General features: G+C 33.3%; 1 protein-coding gene across 1 annotated transcript; it reads right to left on the bottom strand.

Annotated features, from left to right (window-relative positions):
- Nucleotides 1-5,833: 5,833 nt before the first annotated feature.
- On the bottom strand, nt 5,834-17,196 carry LOC127859566 (uncharacterized). The gene is made up of 23 exons (XM_052397051.1): nt 17,075-17,196; nt 16,655-16,786; nt 16,299-16,433; nt 15,821-15,943; nt 15,539-15,667; nt 15,201-15,335; nt 14,919-15,035; nt 14,442-14,573; nt 14,194-14,320; nt 13,877-14,003; nt 13,504-13,587; nt 12,795-13,169; nt 12,291-12,373; nt 11,894-11,957; nt 11,401-11,583; nt 10,777-11,030; nt 10,185-10,503; nt 9,887-10,042; nt 9,494-9,665; nt 9,192-9,379; nt 8,714-9,083; nt 8,423-8,570; nt 5,834-8,012 (listed from the first exon to the last, which is right to left on the bottom strand). The coding sequence occupies exons 5-23, from the start codon at nt 15,597-15,599 to the stop codon at nt 7,835-7,837; spliced, it is 3,273 nt and encodes a 1,090-aa protein (XP_052253011.1). The 5' UTR covers nt 15,600-15,667; nt 15,821-15,943; nt 16,299-16,433; nt 16,655-16,786; nt 17,075-17,196; the 3' UTR covers nt 5,834-7,834.
- Nucleotides 17,197-19,136: the final 1,940 nt, after the last annotated feature.

The following is a 19,136-nucleotide window of genomic DNA, read 5'->3' on the forward strand; positions in this document are numbered from 1 at the left end:
TGTTGCGATTCTATTGAGTTCGATACATTTTTAGTAATAATGAAACGAAGAAAACCAAATCACATATAGATATATACACATTCCCATGCTAATGTATTTTGTTTAAGCTGCAAAAGTGTAAACATTATAGCAAAAGTAAGGCAGTATGTATATAACATCTTACCTGCATAGATTGATTGAATGACTGTCTAAATAAATGATTGGTTGACTAATTAATTTATCAATTAAATGATTCATCTTCCAATTCAGTCTTACAAAAGAAAATTTAAAAGCAGTATACATTTTGATTGCTGATATCTAATAAATTAATCTGAATGAACAAAAACCTAAAGGCCTTAGTTTATTGAACAAACACTGAAACAGATTTGATTTTGCTCGTTGACGTAAATTAATATTCTTTAACCTTTAAAAATGGAGAAACTTGTTACTCGATACTTTATATGCATAGTGTCCGCTTTCTATTGGAAATAGAGCAAAACACAAATACAAAAAAAATTCTTGTGCTTATGTTTAAGAACCAACGGAAATTATCATACGTAAAGCTTAAACAAACGATGAAACATCCAATAACCACGTGCAGAATATTAACAAACAGTAACAACTTAACAGATGGTCAATTATAATTTCGCACATGAACTTCTATAATCCCAATGTAGGTGAAATGTGTTATGTGTTGGTCTCGTTGCACTTTAATTATGGCACGTATTATTAGGAAATGGATAGTATGTACAGTTATTATTACAGTTTTTTTATTTAAAAAAAACACTTCAATTGGATCATTGTGCATGTGCATGTAGTTTTATGAGGGATTGTTTCTTGCAATATGTGTCATTTTTTAATATTGTTGTTATAAACACAGTAACATAGCTAGATTGACGGTTTAAATTGATTGCTGCAATTCTTTCTACCAACGTTATACTTTTCAAATGTAATGAAAAATATCGTTGCATGTGATGAAGATATTAACCTGATATAGTGAAGAGCTGTTGCGGTGCACTTAAAGTGTGCCGTCTAAGTTTGAAAGGTATTTTGTTAGATGGTCTCGGCAATGTTTTATGGTGAATATATAACCACCCGCACACATATTAACTGCGCACACACAAGTTGGTTCCGGTCCCCAGCGTGGTGAGCAGGTTTGTGTTATCACGTCAATTTGCAAATGTATCCAGTTTACAATAATTACAAATGTGTGGTTCAATAAGATAAAATATTAAACTTTACACAGGATAGAGACTTGTTAAATATCCAAACACTTTATGCTTTATGTCTAATACTTGAATGGCAAACGTTAAGTCAAATTTGACATAACATATGATACTTACTTTTATTGAACCCGTCTTGTGGTGATCTAAAACACATTCTCCGGAATTCTGGTTTTCATACTAAATGATAAAGAATAATCTCATTGAAAAGGGTGGGAAACTATGTATAAGTGATAAAGTCAAAGTAAAAAAACAATGCTTTTGCTGAGAGCGTGTATAATTTGTTCTCTTGTCAACGTTCATGTCAACTTCGATACGTACTTGCAATCAAAGGTTTGCATATGGGGATAGATACGAGTGCATGACGATGTTTACGGTAACTTTGGTACAGCGATTCTTCATATATGACATGCACCTGCAGTATCATTTAGTGTTAATCAAATGAACGATGTGTAAATTAATGCAAGTGGTAGAATATAGAGTGGTCGAAATTTCAAGTTTATGAATCGTACTTAAACCTTCTATTTTGAATTTGTAGCTTTATAAAGTATAAAAAATTATTCCCTTGCAATGTCAGATAGAATAATAAATTAAAAGCACTAAATCGTTACTACATATTCAGTAATATTACTCAAGAAACATTATCAGCATTATAGTTCGTGTAAACATGCATTTGTCTTTTATTTAAGACAAGTGACTATATGCATTTACTTACATTTATTAGCAAAAGTCGCTGCTGTTCACTGTCTTAATTTCGTTTGTTGGCAGTTACAGAACGATAAGTTCTAATAAAATCGAATAATGACTCTTTCTTTCAAGGTAGTGTACCCATGCACAATTATTTCCAAACCTTAATCATTTTACTTCCGTCATCAGCATTGTTTTAGAGATTGATATACCAAATAACACGAACAAGTAGTTTATTAAGTAATTATTAAACCGTTGTGCAATTGTGACATAAATTATTTTACCCCGATATGTTAAATGTGATATAAACAATGCAATAATATTAACGACATACGCGTTTGTAACATTATATACAATCACTATTTGGAAATTCAAAACAAGAACATTACTATCATTAGTATCTGAATCTTATAAAAATATGCATATATGCTCTTTTCATAGCTGTTACAAGGCCGCTGTAAGAACCGCTTTATTGTATACAGTGTGTATTAAATTCAAACCTGACCCCAAGTCAGACACGTGTAGTTTAAACAATCTTATTGTGTATGTGTAACATATTGAAACATATCAATCTTATTGTACAAGTTATTTGTTCGTAAATTTGCAAATTAAAGTATACAATATCACGGATGAAAGAAACGTTTGAATTTGATGTATCATACATTTTCTTGACAAAATTGTTCCAAACCAAAATATGTTCTGTTCTGTTCTGATTATATACGGAAAAAAAATAATGTTGTTAAGTTTTTACAACTATGTATGTTAGTATAACAAGTGTACATATACGCCTTTTTAGTTGAACACAATTATTTTACGAATGATAATAATACATTGCGACCGTTACCATTACAATTCGATATTTACTGAACGCTATGTGATACAAAGGTTATGTATTACAACGTGTTTTCATGTAACGGTATAATTTACCCTTTTGTTTAACAACCAGTGATCAATGATTGTATGTATAATCTTGAATATTTTCAAAAACAAACATCCATTTTACATGAAAAAGACGTAGATCGGACCTTACCGAATGTAACCATGAACACTAGAATATGCACTTCGATGCATGTCGAAAATCGCGGGAGTGTATAACGGATACATAACCTTCACACAATCGAACCGTTCAATATTAAACTATAACAGTACCGATTATACAAAATAGAAGGCTCGACACTCAACGGTAAAGTTGATCATTTCTCAAAAACGCTTTTGCTGACCTGGACAGTGACCGAATAAATATAAGATAAAAACACATACAACTAAAAGGCAACCGATGCCAAAACCATGGTCGTAATATTTGGAGTCAAAAACGAACAACAACGCTTCTTAAACTGTTGGAAAATATAAATACAATATAATATAATAATTCACTTGTAATAAAATGATGATATATACTTGTACAATGGTAACTGGTCCTTATCTATCGATCTACTATCATGGCCATGCCGATATAATTTTTAACATCCGTCTGAATGATCAATTCGATATGTTGACAATGTCTTTCCAATTGATGTGCTTTCCAATGTTAAAGTCGTGAATGACAATAATTCATTCTGGGCCTGTATGAAACAGTGAATAATGTACGAATTATATTGCTCAAAATAAAGTTGGACGATTTTTCGTTCAAATATCATAAGAAATATTTAACTACTCGTATATATCGACATTTACATATTATATATTATACATCGGGTATCTATCTACTGCGGCACACAAAGCATTTTAATGTGTGGAAGCTTTCTCATTTAAAAGCCATTTGCAGGATTTGCGTTGGGATCCTTCAATATGTTCAGCTTTTGTTAACTCCCTCACATCGCTCCCATAATTAAGAATCGAGGCATCAAACAGATTAAACATTAATTTAAACATCAATTAATTCATCGCCCTAAGCGCTTCTGTGGATACAATATGTGTGGCTTGTTTAAATGCGCCGTTCCTTGACATAAGTATTCCTTGATAATTCAAATTCTTCACGATTTCAATTGGTTTATTGCTATACACCCAACTTTATTCCATCTCAAATCTGCATTATGAAAGCACTTTTTGAATTGTCGACATTGACCGTTATATTCAATTTCATGTAATGCTCGAGACAATGGTTCAGGTAAGAGTGTAAGCCCTGTTCGGATTTTTAGATAAGTTTTGCGTCGTCGGCGAGTAAAAGAAGGTATATTGATAATTAATAAATAGTAATGACCGCATTTATGTCGGCTTTTATGTTCAACTCAGTGCCATTTACGAACATTGAAAACACTATCGGCGAACATATCTCCCCTTTGTGTTAAATGATGGCGGATTCAAAACATTTAGAAATACTATTCATATGTTAACACCCAATGTAATATGATAATACAAAGATCGAAAAATGGACAACAATTTGTCATCGATACCAGACCGAATGAGCTTAAACCAGATATAAGTACGATCCGTTAAGTCACAAACCTTTAAATAATCGACACACATCAATATAGTTGTCTGTTTATGATGCATATGGCTTTCTATATAATTAAAGAAGCAATATTGCGCCGACTGTACTTTAGCCCGGTTTGAACCCGAACTGTGCGCCAGTTAAAATGTCATCATCAATAGCCCGTTTTGTAAAGCGTTCGTTTAGTATGCTAATGAATAACTCACAATGGTTGTACCAAGATAATGGTTGTATATTGATAGATCGCCATTTTTTTAAGGGGAATAATCAGGCCTGTTTACCAGCTGTGTGAAAATGTCACGGGCTTGATCATTAAATAACAGTTCCAATGCGCGACCTGTTAAATGGACACTTAAACAAATATATTCGTATATTATATTATCCGAAGAACAGGCCTGAATACTACCTTATCGTTTCTTGGCCATAACGATTTCGCCCATTCATATGTATCTATCGAGATCTTTGAACGAACTGCCGGAGTTATGGTTACGGTCGAAATAAAACTATATTTATACGGTTTTCATTATTAATATAACCTTCATTTTAGCAAGGTTTTAAAGTGTTCAACAAACCCATCGAATTTAATTGTTTTTCCGTTCGGAATCGGGAATAATTTTTCACATTTTCCAAAATTCTTAAGTTGATTTGGATTTTATGCTGTTCACCTTGCGTTCGAACATTCGATTAAAATCTGTCTTCGTTTTGTTGTCTAATACTGACTGGCGATTGTTATCGTTGTTAATTGTGTAATATTTATATAAATCATCCTTATATTATTAACGTTTTTGTTCGCACTCCTCTCCACATTATAACATTTTGTTAGTTGTGTTGCTGAATCGAATTTATGTGCATCAGATTAAATAGTGTGTGCGCAATAAGAATTATCATTAGACGTTATATTCTGGGTAGATATTAGTTTAAACCTATTTATAGATCCCCCCAAAGACACCAAGTACTGGTTCTAAACCCAGGAAACGAACTCGAAAGCGTTTCAAATAAGCCTTAGGATTTCGATGCAATGGAGCTGAAATAACTAGGTTTAAACTAAATTTAACGGATATTTTTATATTTATCTCCTTAATGATATATCGATTACTCTGCAGCGAAGGAGGACGACATCTGCAGGGACGTTGACCTTTACTCGTATTGTATCCAAACATTGTTTTAATAATATGATATGTGCATATAAAGTGTAGCATGAAAACTAGGTATAGCCATTTATAATAAATGCAAATTACCTTTATATGTTGTTTAAAGTTATGCATGTAAGTTCATTGACACGAGATGTATATGCTTAAGTCGCAAAAATGTATCTGTTATGTTCTCTTATTTGTGTTTTGTAACATCTTGGCGTACTTCCATTACATTTACAAAGCAAACAATATGCAAATGAAGTATCGAGTTACGATTTTTTTTCCTTTTTACATGTCTGAAGCAAATAGATAAAGATTTTTATGTGAAGAGTATTTCGAATTTTACTCTCGTACACGGATGCAATATAAGACAACTTCAGTTGTAAATGTTAGAATTTTATTTTTGATTACGTAAAAAGTGAGGAAACAAACTCAAGGGACATGCGGGTAATTGTTAACAAATGGTTTGTATAAGTTAGTAAAATGCACATAATTGTAACAATAAACATTATAAACAAATGGCCACATGTTAACAGACATGAATGTCAAAATTCACAATAACGCATGAAAGTATTGAAACGTTTTAAAGGAAACTAATTTAATTATTAAAAACAACAACAAGACAAACCGGTATCTTCATTAAGGTGAAATATAACAAAGTGAATGTATTTGACGTATAATAATTTCTTTCACCCTTTTCCCGTAGTTTGATTTAAGAATACCAATAATTAGCCATAGAGACATGTTCAATTATTACCGGTTTATCGCTAAGCTTGTACATACAATACGTGGGACTGAAATACTATTACTTAAATTGGAAAATACAAATAATTAAACGGTAAAATTATATAACCCACAAAATAAAACATCCGTTTTCCAGTTATCTGGATTAATTGTTTAAATGTTAAGATGACAGCATTATTAAAATACAGTTTGAATGCAAATGTACTATGTACAGTATGTTTTTGTTCTGTAAAAAACGGAACCGTTTGGAATATAAAGTGCACTCACACAAATCGAAAACTAAAATAAAGGCACATCTACAAAACAAAAAAATCAAAACAACAAATATATAATTTAAAAAAAAAACAATGTCACGGCTATTGTACATGCCTACTTCTAAATTAAACGTGTTATGTTTTTAAATGTTTTCATTAAAGACGATTATTTAAGACACACTATCCACTGCAATTTTAACTCATAATATTAACACATCTTAAACATGATATGTAACATTTTGTGTTACTGTATTATGTATAAAACATACTTGTCTGTTCAATCTGTGTTATATTAAGATCTCAACACGTAAATGTTTCAAATTATATTGACACCTTCCGATATAACTTTAAATAAATGTTATGTAATCCAATTGTGGGAGCGTTTTTTCGATCTCCTCCAAAGACACCAAGTACTGGTTTAGGCCCAGAAAACGGACTCGAGAGCGTTTCAAATAAGCAGAAAGTACTTTCTACGCAATCGAGCTTAAACAAATATGTTTAAACTAAATAAATGTAATTTATATCTGCAAACCAAATATACACGGTTTAAGATAGTATCAGAGTGCATTTGGTACATCGCTTGTCCTAAGCTTATATGCATGGTTATTGTTATTATTTACCAACTATTAACAACATTTTAGTACGTGAAAGTTAGTAAGCAAATCTACTTTGTACAGAATGTTGTTGTTTTGTGAAAATAACGGAACCGTTTTGAATATAAAGTGCATGCTTGTAAGAGATATCCGGGTATATCAGTTTAATTAGCAAGTCAGTTTAAACAGGAGTCGGAATACTAAAGCATCATTTATCGTAGGAAAATGTCAAATTTAAAAAAGGATAAAACAACAAGACACATATCGAAAACAAAAATAAAGGCACATCTACAAAACGAAAAAAAAACACACCAAAAAACAAAACCAATATATAATATAACAAATACACAATGGCAACGCTATTTTACATGCCTACTTCTAGATTGAACGTGCTACTTTGTATATGTTTTCATTAAAGACGTTTATTTAAGACAAACTATCCACTGCAATAATAACTCATAATATTAACAAATCTCAAACATGATATCATATACATGTATTGAGTGTAACTGTATCATTTATAATAAATACTTCTCTGTTCAGTCTCTGTAATATCATAAACTTAACACGTAAATGTTTTACTTATAATTGACACATTCCGATATAAATGTGTTTTATATTTGCAAACCAAATATCCATAAACCAAATAGGTTCTAAGCTTAAATTGACGTTTCTATAATTGTTATGAGTCATCCTTTGAATTGTGGAATTCGACCAAGCTGTTACTGGCCATCCAATAATGGTATTCGTTTGAGTTGTTTCCGACCTTTTTTTAGATTTGACAGGTCGTTCATGTTCTTGACGTTGAAGCACTAGTTGGACTCCTCCCTTGCTCTTCTGGCAATTCCAATTGGAATCCATCGCCATCAATATGCATGGGTTCAACCGTGTTTGTAAACAAATCATGGTCTTCACGCAGCTGTAACGTCTTGTTGGAAGCAGTAGAATCATAAAGACCGACATCAACCCTGTTTGAAGAAAATTCCATGTTACACTCTTATAAGCGTTGTATGTGTGTACAAAACATCGTGTTCATTGAGTGTTGTTAGTGCTATGATGAGTATAACCAATGACTATTAAAACAAATTTAGACGATATGCTAGTTTGATGCAGATAAATAAACAATACGAATAAATAGTTAAACTACAACCAGACATAATTATATTTCTTACTTCTAAAACAAATGACGATACTTGAGTTGGGGATTTCAATATAATTTTCAAATTTACACCTGTCTTGGAACAAAACAGTTTCAGACAAATGTTTTATTCCAAAGTTTAAACGAAATATTTAAAGACACAATTGTATATGTACTAATATTTCGAATGTTTTACACAGAATTAAATATATATTTAAATATCATATTTAATCATAATACCTTGCTTGAACGGTTCTGTTTTGCATTTGTTTCTTCGCCACCAGAACACTAACGAGTATTACTCCAAGGAGCACCAATATTCCGACAGGAATACCGATTGCGATGCCTAACATGTTTGGTTTCTCGTGTTTACTGCTTCCATGGCACACTTGCGGAAAGAAGATAGCAGAGTTTGTAAAATCGACAAAATATTATACACATATTATATATATACTGCTTTGCTATATATTTCAATTATACTAATTATAATGTACTAACACTTTTACTGACACATACTACATTCATTCCTACCGTTTGTCCACTCAAATGTAGCGGACGCAGGTTTGCATTCCGTGCACGAATCATCTCCAGTCGTCGCTTCCAAAACACATCTGCCCTCGATGTAACAGTACCCATGTTTCAAAATCATGACTGTGTCTCCAGCGGAATCTACGAAAGAGTCTTGACATGTGCCATCCAAAACAATAACTTTAGACGGGCTGCAAAAGTGTATTGCATCATTGCTGACGGAAATCTGATACATGGTTGCGAAGATCGTTTTTTTCGACCTCTTACGTCTTCGTTTGACATCCTGCACAGGTGCGCATATTTCGTTGAGGTTGTTGTATTCGCATGAACGGCTTAACGCTTTTGACATTGTGAAGACATTTTTTTCATTCGTCTGGAAAAACATAATCATTGGTATGTAAAATGATGTAAAAAGTGAAAAAAGTAGTATTTATAACACACTCATCCGTCATATTTGATATACAATATGTAAATGAAATACCTCATATACGGTCACGTTACAAATTGCGGTCTCGACAAAGCCGTCACCAACTATTGGGATGCAGTCACAAATATCTCCTTTGCCGATATCACAAGTCCCTTTGGTGCCGAGTTCTTGCAACTGAGGTGGTTTTGAGAGCTCAATAAGGCAGAGATCCGTCCCATAACCGTCAAAGCACTGGCATGTACCTGAAACATTATTGGCATGAATATAATGATTCTTATATTTCTATATGTAAGGCAATAGTATAGCCATGACCTCTATTTAGATTCCACTTAATTTGATTGTAACTATTATACTACCTGACACGCATTTCCCATTACTGCTACAATTAGACGGACAAGAATTATCCTTCACGATTTTGACTATGTCTGGAAAAACTTTAGCTATTGTCTCATTTTTCTGAATTTCCATCTGAAGTGCCTGTGTCTGCGCATCGCAATGAGCAGTAACCCACTGTGAATTCCCTGTCATCTGAAGCAATTCATTAAACAATATTTTCAAACAATGTACAAAGTGAGAGACGAGTTATTAAAAGTGCAACCATAAAACCCTGTGAAGTATCATTTAAAAGAGAATTGCAAATACACTGACTGTAGTTTTGTGTGTTGCTTCTTATAGCAAACAATGATAATGTTTGCTACGATAAAAAGACAAAGAAGCAAACAATGTTATTTAAATATAAACGTCCGTACCACCATGTCAAATGCACAGTCTTCTAGGGTTTTATTTAGGTCCGTATCAATCTGATCCTTTGCAGCCTGCACACTTGCACAGCTTAGGAATGCATCTGAACAATATGCACGTGCTTCCTCGGAGCTCATATTCGCAGGGTCTGACGTAGACTCTCGCTGTTAAAATTGTCGTTTAAAAAGATTCATTAGAATTTACTTCGTTTAAAAGAGGTTGAAAATCTATGTTGTAACTTGAATTAACATCCTGAAAGATAGTTTAGATAAAAGCAAGTTAAATCTGAAGTAGAACTCATATTACCTTGTTGCGTATATGTAGAACCTTATTATGCCAGGAGTTTGTCATTTTATTGAGTCGCTGCTTCACATGACTTTCGACTCTGTGTTTCTTAACTGAACTAGCCGCTTCTCTCTTATCTCTGAATAGGGTACCGGGAATCAGGGTTCCTCGTCTCACAACAGTTTTGTTACACGAATCGTCCTCGTGCTTGGAGCAGACGGACTGAAAGTTGTTTGCTGGTATACCAGGACAAATGCAAAACGTTTGATTCCGATTCCACGGCAACGTGTTCTCGTAGACAACTGGGTTAAGCAAGCTCTCCTTCCATTTGTGAGTAAGGCTTGAAACATAAAAGATCACTTGTAAACAGACACGGGAAAAACAAATCGCTCTACCTGCTAAAATAAATTCGGGAGATAATAATAAATACAAACGGTTAAAAATTAGTATTTATTATTATCTCCAGAATTTATTTAAGCAGGGACAGCTAAATATATTGCCCCTATGTTTACCTTATTGGGACATACGTATACAAAAGGACAATTAAACACCCTTTTCGAAAGTATCAATTTATTTTGCCTGACATGTTTAATGGAGAGATAGAACAACTTACTCCCATGAAAAAGAAAATTCATCCGGGTAGACTCCCCAAGGCCAGATCCTTTTTGAGTTATCAGAACTTGGTGTCAACAAAGTTCCACTGTTTCGCATGATAAAATCATCTTCTGGATCGCCGTTATAATTTCCACACAATCCTTCAACCTGATTGATGTCATGTGGTGATGGATAAATGTCCACATTCATCCAGTAGTTTTTACCCCACATCGTCAAGTATATGTTCACAGACATTCCGGTGGGCAGTATTATCTAGTATTGAAATTATCATAATAAATAATGCAGAAATAACTATAAGGGATAACACTCATTAATACACCTTTATAACTATAACGACAGTATCACACTGTACCAACACATATGTAGATATAAAAAAATGACGAATTTACTTAAGTTTGATAAACATACTTCTTCCTAAGCAAGTATGCTGTATAACAATCGTGTTCCTGCCATTTAAACTGCTTTCGAGTCATATGCTGTAAAACGTTATTGTATACAAGTTAAACGTGTGCATATATTCTTCTTAAAACAAAACGTTTACTAAAATATTCCGTCACAAAAACCAAGATTTGATCACTGAAACGATTTTTCAGAATATTATGATTCAGCTCTTTACACGAACCTTATATTGCGAAGAACTTTCCCGGTACACTATCAGTACTCCATCCTTATCGGATAGGTATTTCGTTAGGTGCCCGCTACAGTGGTTTATGGTGAATATATCACCTCCAGCTCTTACGTTTACGGCGCAAGCACATGTTGGTTTTGAACCCCCAATGGAACAAGGCTGTGTAATCATGTCGACCTTAAAAGATTATTGACAGCAAGTGATTATAATAATGTTATATTGTTAGTGGAAAAATGCAAGCATAAATAGGATGATTCGCCAGTCCGTTTCTCTGTGCGCACCAGGGAAATGCTGTTTATTTTGTAATTAATTCCGACACGTGAAGAATAACAACTTCGACAAACAGGTATATGATTTAAAAATAATCATCTCTGTATACATTAATAAATGTCGCTAAAAATGCACATTTAACGATGATTTATAAAGTATTTACTATTATTAAGCATAAACGAAGTGATAATGGAAGTATAAACTAAAACGATCTTACTTCAATGGGATATTTCTTATGACGGACAAGGATGAATTCGCCAGTATTTTGGTTTTCGTACGTGCTAAACAGAAAACAAATTTAGGTGCATACCCACATATGATTGACTATGTACATACACTAACCAAGACTACTAACATTATAAAAATATACTATCAGTTTGTTTTGTTGCAATGACATAGTATCATTTGAAAGAATGAAAATACATTGGGGTATTATCGCTTGCTGGATTGAAGACGACCTCTTAACTTTTGCTTTATCACGCGTTTTTAGTCTGCTTTTATTAGCGGTTATTTAGCGTTGAACAAACCCGTTCACTTAAATAAACCATCAAAAGAGTCTATTCGGGAGAAATTGAATAAGCCTTTCATATGTATAAGAACACAAATATACATACCGTCCATCAAAGGTCCTCATATGCGGGTCGACATGAGCATAACAATGACTGTTTTGAATCGAATGGCCATCAGTAACATGTACCTACAAACAATATACTCACAATACGTAAAATGCTCACCAAGAAATTTGAAATAAATATTGGACGTTTACTAGCGTTATTGTTGCTTTTGTAGTTATTTTTATACTAAAAATGAAAACATTCGTATTAAATAGAAAACAAAATACGTATTTGCCTTTTTATCGTAGATCATAGAACGTGTTTTGTCGATAGACAATACAGGGGCATACTTCTGCTACATTGCAGGTCAGATTTATTGAATTTCGTCAATGACCTCACACAATGACCCCGAACACATGTCTAGTTTCAAATAAATATCTGTATCCGAAATATTGAAATTGATGTTGCATGTTTACCTTAACAAACTCTTAAGAACAAAAAGGAACATAATTATTCTGATCAAAAAGGCAAAACACATTTAACAAAAATACTGAAAGAAATTACTGCAATTGTGGTTGTAAACCCTTGCCAAAGATTCTTTAGATTATCATCCGAGAATGTTTGAAGCTTCAACTGAAACTGGCTTTTCAGTTTATATTTGTTGTTGTTTTTCGCGACTATTGTTATAGTTGTTTCATGTTTTGTTAAAGAAAACGTTTCAATATCAGTTTTAGTTGACCCTTTAATACGGCCTCCGCACGTATCGCTGTGCAACACTGCAATGGTCGAATCAATGCAATCGTAGAGGTCCGACGGGTCATATAGAAGATACTGCAGTCGACAGTCTTCCGAGTGTGTACCACAACCAAACGGAACGTACAGTGTCACAGTGAATGACGCACTTTGTCCTCGAGTAAATGTAAGAGATCTCGATGAAATCTGCAATAAATCAATATAATGGGGTTTTCTTTTAAATTTATTATCAGTGACAACCTTAAAACAAATAGAACTTGCGAACTGGTTTCATGTCAGACAAAATATCCAGTTAAACATACAGTGCTATGAAATACAGTTGTTCGTGTGCCTATATACAAGATAATTCACACTTATTGTTACGGGTATATTTGTGATATATAGGTTTATGTCAATTTACAATTGTATGATAGCTTCATGGTTGTAAAATCACTCTTTGCATACATTTCCCATTTCTAAATCATATAAATACTAGCAACAAATATTAGGGCGTGCAATCCATCAAACTGTATATACCCACTTTCATTGGTGTAAATTCGTTGCTTTCCACGATCTTAATTGCAATTGTACCGCTTTCGTTGAAGGCAGTTACTCGGCAACGCAACTTGAAGACAATAATTGCAAGAACATATTGTATGTTAGGATTAAGTGAAGTTTTTTAACTAACATTATTTAATTTTAAGATATTCTCGATTAGATTTAATTAAAATACGACAGACAAAAGTTTAAATTAAATGATAACGTGTTAACAATAGATTCGTATATCCTTGTTTACCTCATGTAGGATAAAAACGCAGTTTGTAACTATAACGGAACATTGCTTTTCATGAAAAACTGAGTGCTATCGATTACGTAAACATTTATATGCTGGGTAAATGAACATGCATGTTTACCTTTGAGTCGAACTGAAAGACCATAGGGTTTAAATCGTAGAGTTCGACGTCCTTTAATACTGACGCCTCCGATGCTTTGGACGAGTCTACTATGTCGGTAGAATTAATCATTTCGCCATCGAGATACCTTTTTTGTTTTAGTATACATATTTGATTTAATCATGTATTACATTGCTTGTTCTTTGGTTTATAAAATTGGTTTAAAAATGTTAAAATAATTCGAGTTTTAACTACATTTATCATACATTAATGTTCTTCAAAGACACTCTTAAGGTACAACTAATGAATATACATCGTATATAACTGTGCCGGCATACCATTGTATCTGGTAATAGAAGCCATGATCTATTCTGTAGTCACATCGGAAAGTCGCAAAGTGTTCGTCATGTTCGATATACTGAGCAACAAAAATGCCAACTCTGTTGAGATATAGAACTCCTGGTTCTGAAAATAAAATAGTTCATACAAGTACACATCAATTCTGAGATTACAGTTGACACATTTACTACCATTAATTTATAATTAAATTTAAATGACATGGACAAAAGCAACAACAACAACTTACGTTTTAATATACACTCAGCATCGTTCATCTCATACTTTTCACCACAAACACAAACACGCGGTTGAGCGTTATCACACATTGCACCTGTGACCAGCCCACATTCAATATCGGTGACACAGGAACTTCCGAGTCCTATTTTTATCCAATCAACAGTTAAAGTTTAACATAACTGCAAGCATTTCTTAATTTAAAAAAATTGCATGCATTAACCGCAGTTAGGAATAAATGCATGTTTATCGTTTCAAGTGTTGACTCAATTACAACAGCATTGTACTATGAAATTTAGCGCAACTATCTCAGAATTTTAGCATGTCATTTGTTTTATAAACATTACGTTACAATATGTATTTAATTTTAAATAGAAGCTATTCATCGTGTAAGAGAACGAAGTAAGTTGCATTATAATTTATTGACTACCTAAATGAAACCTATAAAAGTTTTCAAAAGAAAATCTATTTAAAAAAATACCAGCCTTACCTTTGCTTTCGCATAATCCATTTGTTCTGTTAAGCTCCGATGTTACCGAACAGGTGCATGCTGTGTTGATGCATTTTATATGTGCTATACCACCACAACCAAGGTCGTCAGAGCAGCCTGAGTGAATATGTAGATTGATATTTACAGAAAATCAATCCTAATCTTAAATGGTATATCCAGTTTTAAGTAGTACTTGGTTAGTATTTCATTTCAAATGGATTACGCCCACGGTAAAATAACAATGTAAGTAGCTGTTCTGATTGATTTAAAATGAATACATACGTTTCTGTACACACGCGCCATTAGAAGCTGTATACGTGCTTGCGCAGGAACACTTGTTCGTAACAGCGTCACAAAACAAATCACCGGAAATGCCCTGGCAATTCTTTGAGCCTTGTTCGCAAGCATCCCCGGGCACTGCATAATAATTTTATACTTTTACGAAGGTTAGTTATGTAGTTTTTTAACTGCCTCACCCTCAACATTTAATAACGACAATTAGGCATGACATTTTTGCCTTACAATTTGTTGACAAATTTAACAAAACAAATAATGTAATGCAAAAATCGTTTGGAAATTATAAAATAATTATATCCGAGATAAAAATTAAAAGTTACTACCTCTAGGAACACAGGCGTTTCCATCAACCTTTCTGGTGTCGTCACATACACACATTTTCATTTCGGAGTCACATTTGGCATTCTTCACAAAGGCACAGGCTTCGTCAACATAACACGTGTCTCCAATTCCTACAATAGTGGACCATAATATGTGTCTTATGCACATACATGTTTTTGAGGTATATTTATTTTATTACCGTCTCCCCCCGCCCACACACACACACACCCCAAACTAAGACTGACAGCAACTCGTTAATGGCAATTCTGATAAGGCCAACATACCTTTGCTCTTGCATTCCCCTGTTGTTGTATTGAGTACCGCTGCGAATGAACAAGCGCATACCCCATTCCTGCATTCACCGTTGGAAATAAGTTTGCAAGGTGAAGGATCGGAAAATGTACATGCTGTAAAACGATTACACAATTACTTTTAAAAACTAGGTTATGTTTTATATAAACATGAACACACACAATACTGCCTTTACCTCGACTAAGTTAATGCAATGTGTTTTTTTTTCATGTGTGTATCATCTTCTTCTTGAATAACATAATTAAATGAATGTACGTGTTTATTTATGATTATGTTTTGATGGTAAAACTGATCAAGGTTTATTATTTCTCAGTATGTGAATCATTCTTATATTGCTCCTTAATGACCTTAACTGTAAGATTGGTTTTGCTGCGTTCTTGGTTCTCTGAAAGTTTTCATTTTGTTTTATATTAGTCCGTAGTGGAAGGTAATATAAATGCATAGACTTACATATCGTATGACAATGTCCTCCGACCACTTTACGTGTGTCGTAGCAACTGCATTGCTTTGTCTTTAGGCTGCAGATTGCGTCCCCTGTAATGTTTCGACAGTCGTCCCCACCGGGTGTGCATGAGTCCCCTGGAACTGAAATCCCATGGCATATGATAATAATATTAAAAGGTACAAATTACGCAACACATGGACGTGCGGATTCGCATATTCAGTAATTCTACCATTTCTGTTTGACACAAATGATCTCACAAAACGGCATATATCATTTATTTGCCTCATCATTTACACTGGTTTAAAATGCAATTTAGGGTTTCCTTAATAAGACATCCTTCATAAATACATCCATGCCTTACCTTTAGGTGCACATTTGCCATTACTCAATTTAAACTGCCTATCACATACGCATGTGTTGGTTTTTTGGTCATCGCATAATGCACCATTGATATGATTGCAATCAACTTCAGAGGTGCAATTACTACCAATTCCTGAAATACATATCTCATATGCATTACTGTTATTCGCATGAATTTATTTTTATCAATCCACATTAACATCACTGCCTCAATAAGATACAATGGACTTTGTCAAAAAATAACTATAAAATATACAAATGATGAAAATCCAGATAACAATGCAGGAGATACATATTTACTATCGCTTGTCTGTATTTGTAATTGCCGTAATATATTTACATGATATATACAATACATAAACATACATGAAGCAAAGCAGTAAATATTGTTAATTTTGTTTTAAATTTATCAGATACCCACTCTTCAAGCCGCATTTTCCCTTTGTGGTATTCAGTTCAGCATAATGTGCACAGGAGCAAACATTGGCATTGCATTCCGTAAAAGAAATAGAGACACATGTTTCTGTTTCTTCTGGCGTTGTACATCCTGAAGAATGCCATCGAAAATAGTTTGTATTGACAATAATACATTGTAACAAATTGGTTAATGATAACATTTTATATTTTTCTATACCAAAATGTGTATAATGACTGTGTTTAATAATAGCATATAGCTTATGCGCATTCTTTGGTAAATTAAATGGAGATCTCACTTTTTTACAATGGTAATTTCACTATTTAACAATATGAAATGTTGACTATATAAATACATCCTATTTTATTATGTTATGAAATAAGCATACCTATTTGTGAACAGGAACCGTTTGTTTCTTCAAAGGTGTCAGCGCATGTGCATTCCTTTGTCTTGGATTGCAGTAGGCAACTCCTGGTACGCTGTCACAGTGACTTTCGCCGAGAATACAGTAGTCGCCGGGTACTTATAATATAATAAGAAGCATCTTCTATTATAATGTGAAGGCATGTAATGCGTTATGTACATCAACAAATTATTTATTTAACAGACTGTTTTTAAGAATTAGACACGATCCACATCAAATCAGGAGGATATTCCAGAATTTGCTAAAATTATCAAGTGTAAATGACATAGGTGTTGAATGCCTTCCAGCTAGTATTGGCAAAAGTATAAGAGTGTGCGCAACTTCCTGTCTTCCTAAGATTGGTAATAATCTGATATACAAATAATTTGTAAACTATTATAAGATCTTTAGATGTTATCAAAAATGAAGCAACAAAAGCAAATGTTTTACAGACGTTTCAAAATGTGCATGTAATCCGTAATCTCTGAATATTGGATATATGTATGCGAAAATATAATGGTGTTGCTGCAATGTGATGGACAATATGCTATTTGTGTCCTTGCATTGTTTTTCCAATGTGGACATTCGTGGACAATGTGCAATTAATGGTAGTGTAGGGATTTATCCAAATGTTTTAGAAGTTTAAATAGTTGTCACATCAATAAATTAGGAGGCACACATCTTCTATCTCAGTATTATTTTACTTTTGTATAAAATCAACCCAATCTTGAGAATTGTAAGACTCTAGATTAAAAGTGTCATTAATTCAAATTTGTTATATGAATATATTAAATGAAACACGAAAGTAAAAAAACAAACCTTAGAAAATCTTAATTGAGCCACACCTGGAAATACGCCACTTATGCTTGATCGGTCAGGTTATTGACCTGTTGTTTGGACACTATTGGAAATCTCATTGATTAGCGAATATATATTAATTAAGACAGCTGGTTGTTATGCATAGTGTGGTTATCTTTTATTGGGGTTATGACAAAATTCTCAGATATAGTAAAGCAATTTATGTTGTTTTAATCTTAAGGGGCGATCACATAGGGAATCTGTGACATGATGTTGACATAAATAAACATATTGTATGCATGTGGTCCATATACACATTATAACAGGTGGCTCATGTTAAGTGGACCAGAGTTAAGTTTTTGGTGCTTCTTCTGTGTATACATCAAACACAGTTTCCACATCTACAGCCAGTATTAGTTGCGTTATTAATGTATTAGGGTTGCTGATCTTGAATGGTGTTGCATAACAATGGTTACGCAAACGAATCGTTACTTACTTTGAAGGTTATCAAACATAACTTGGTATTTATCTCCATAACACTTGTCAAATCATGATAGTGTACACAATTTACTAAGATAATTGGTTAACCTTTGACATAATTAACTTGATGAACACAATTGTGTTCAAAATAACTGAAACATCGATGTGCATTGATTAACATATTGGCGGAGGACGTTACTCATTTTCAAAATATTCTAATTGTATTAGTAATATCCACAATAAATTGTGTTTAGTTAATGCTAAATGGATTTAATAAATATTAATACGTCGACGTTATTGATTTCAAGAATTGATTCATAAAGTTTACTAGGTAAACGTATAATGCAAAGCGGCAATTGCAACTCAATATTGTCTTGCACATATGCG

This window comes from Dreissena polymorpha, chromosome 15 (genome assembly GCF_020536995.1).
Source record: "Dreissena polymorpha isolate Duluth1 chromosome 15, UMN_Dpol_1.0, whole genome shotgun sequence".
In the NCBI taxonomy this organism is placed as follows: Eukaryota; Metazoa; Mollusca; class Bivalvia; order Myida; family Dreissenidae; genus Dreissena; species Dreissena polymorpha.

Coding starts and splice junctions, on each gene's coding strand:
- LOC127859566 (XM_052397051.1), bottom strand. CDS start 15,599: ATGAAAATGTGTGTATGTGACGACACCAGAAAGGTTGATGGAAACGCC. Junction 14,574..14,918: donor TGGATTATGCGAAAGCAAAG/GTAAGGCTGGTA, acceptor GGATAAAAATAG/GACTCGGAAGTTCCTGTGTC. Junction 11,031..11,400: donor AAAGTTCTTCGCAATATAAG/GTTCGTGTAAAG, acceptor TTTCAATACTAG/ATAATACTGCCCACCGGAAT.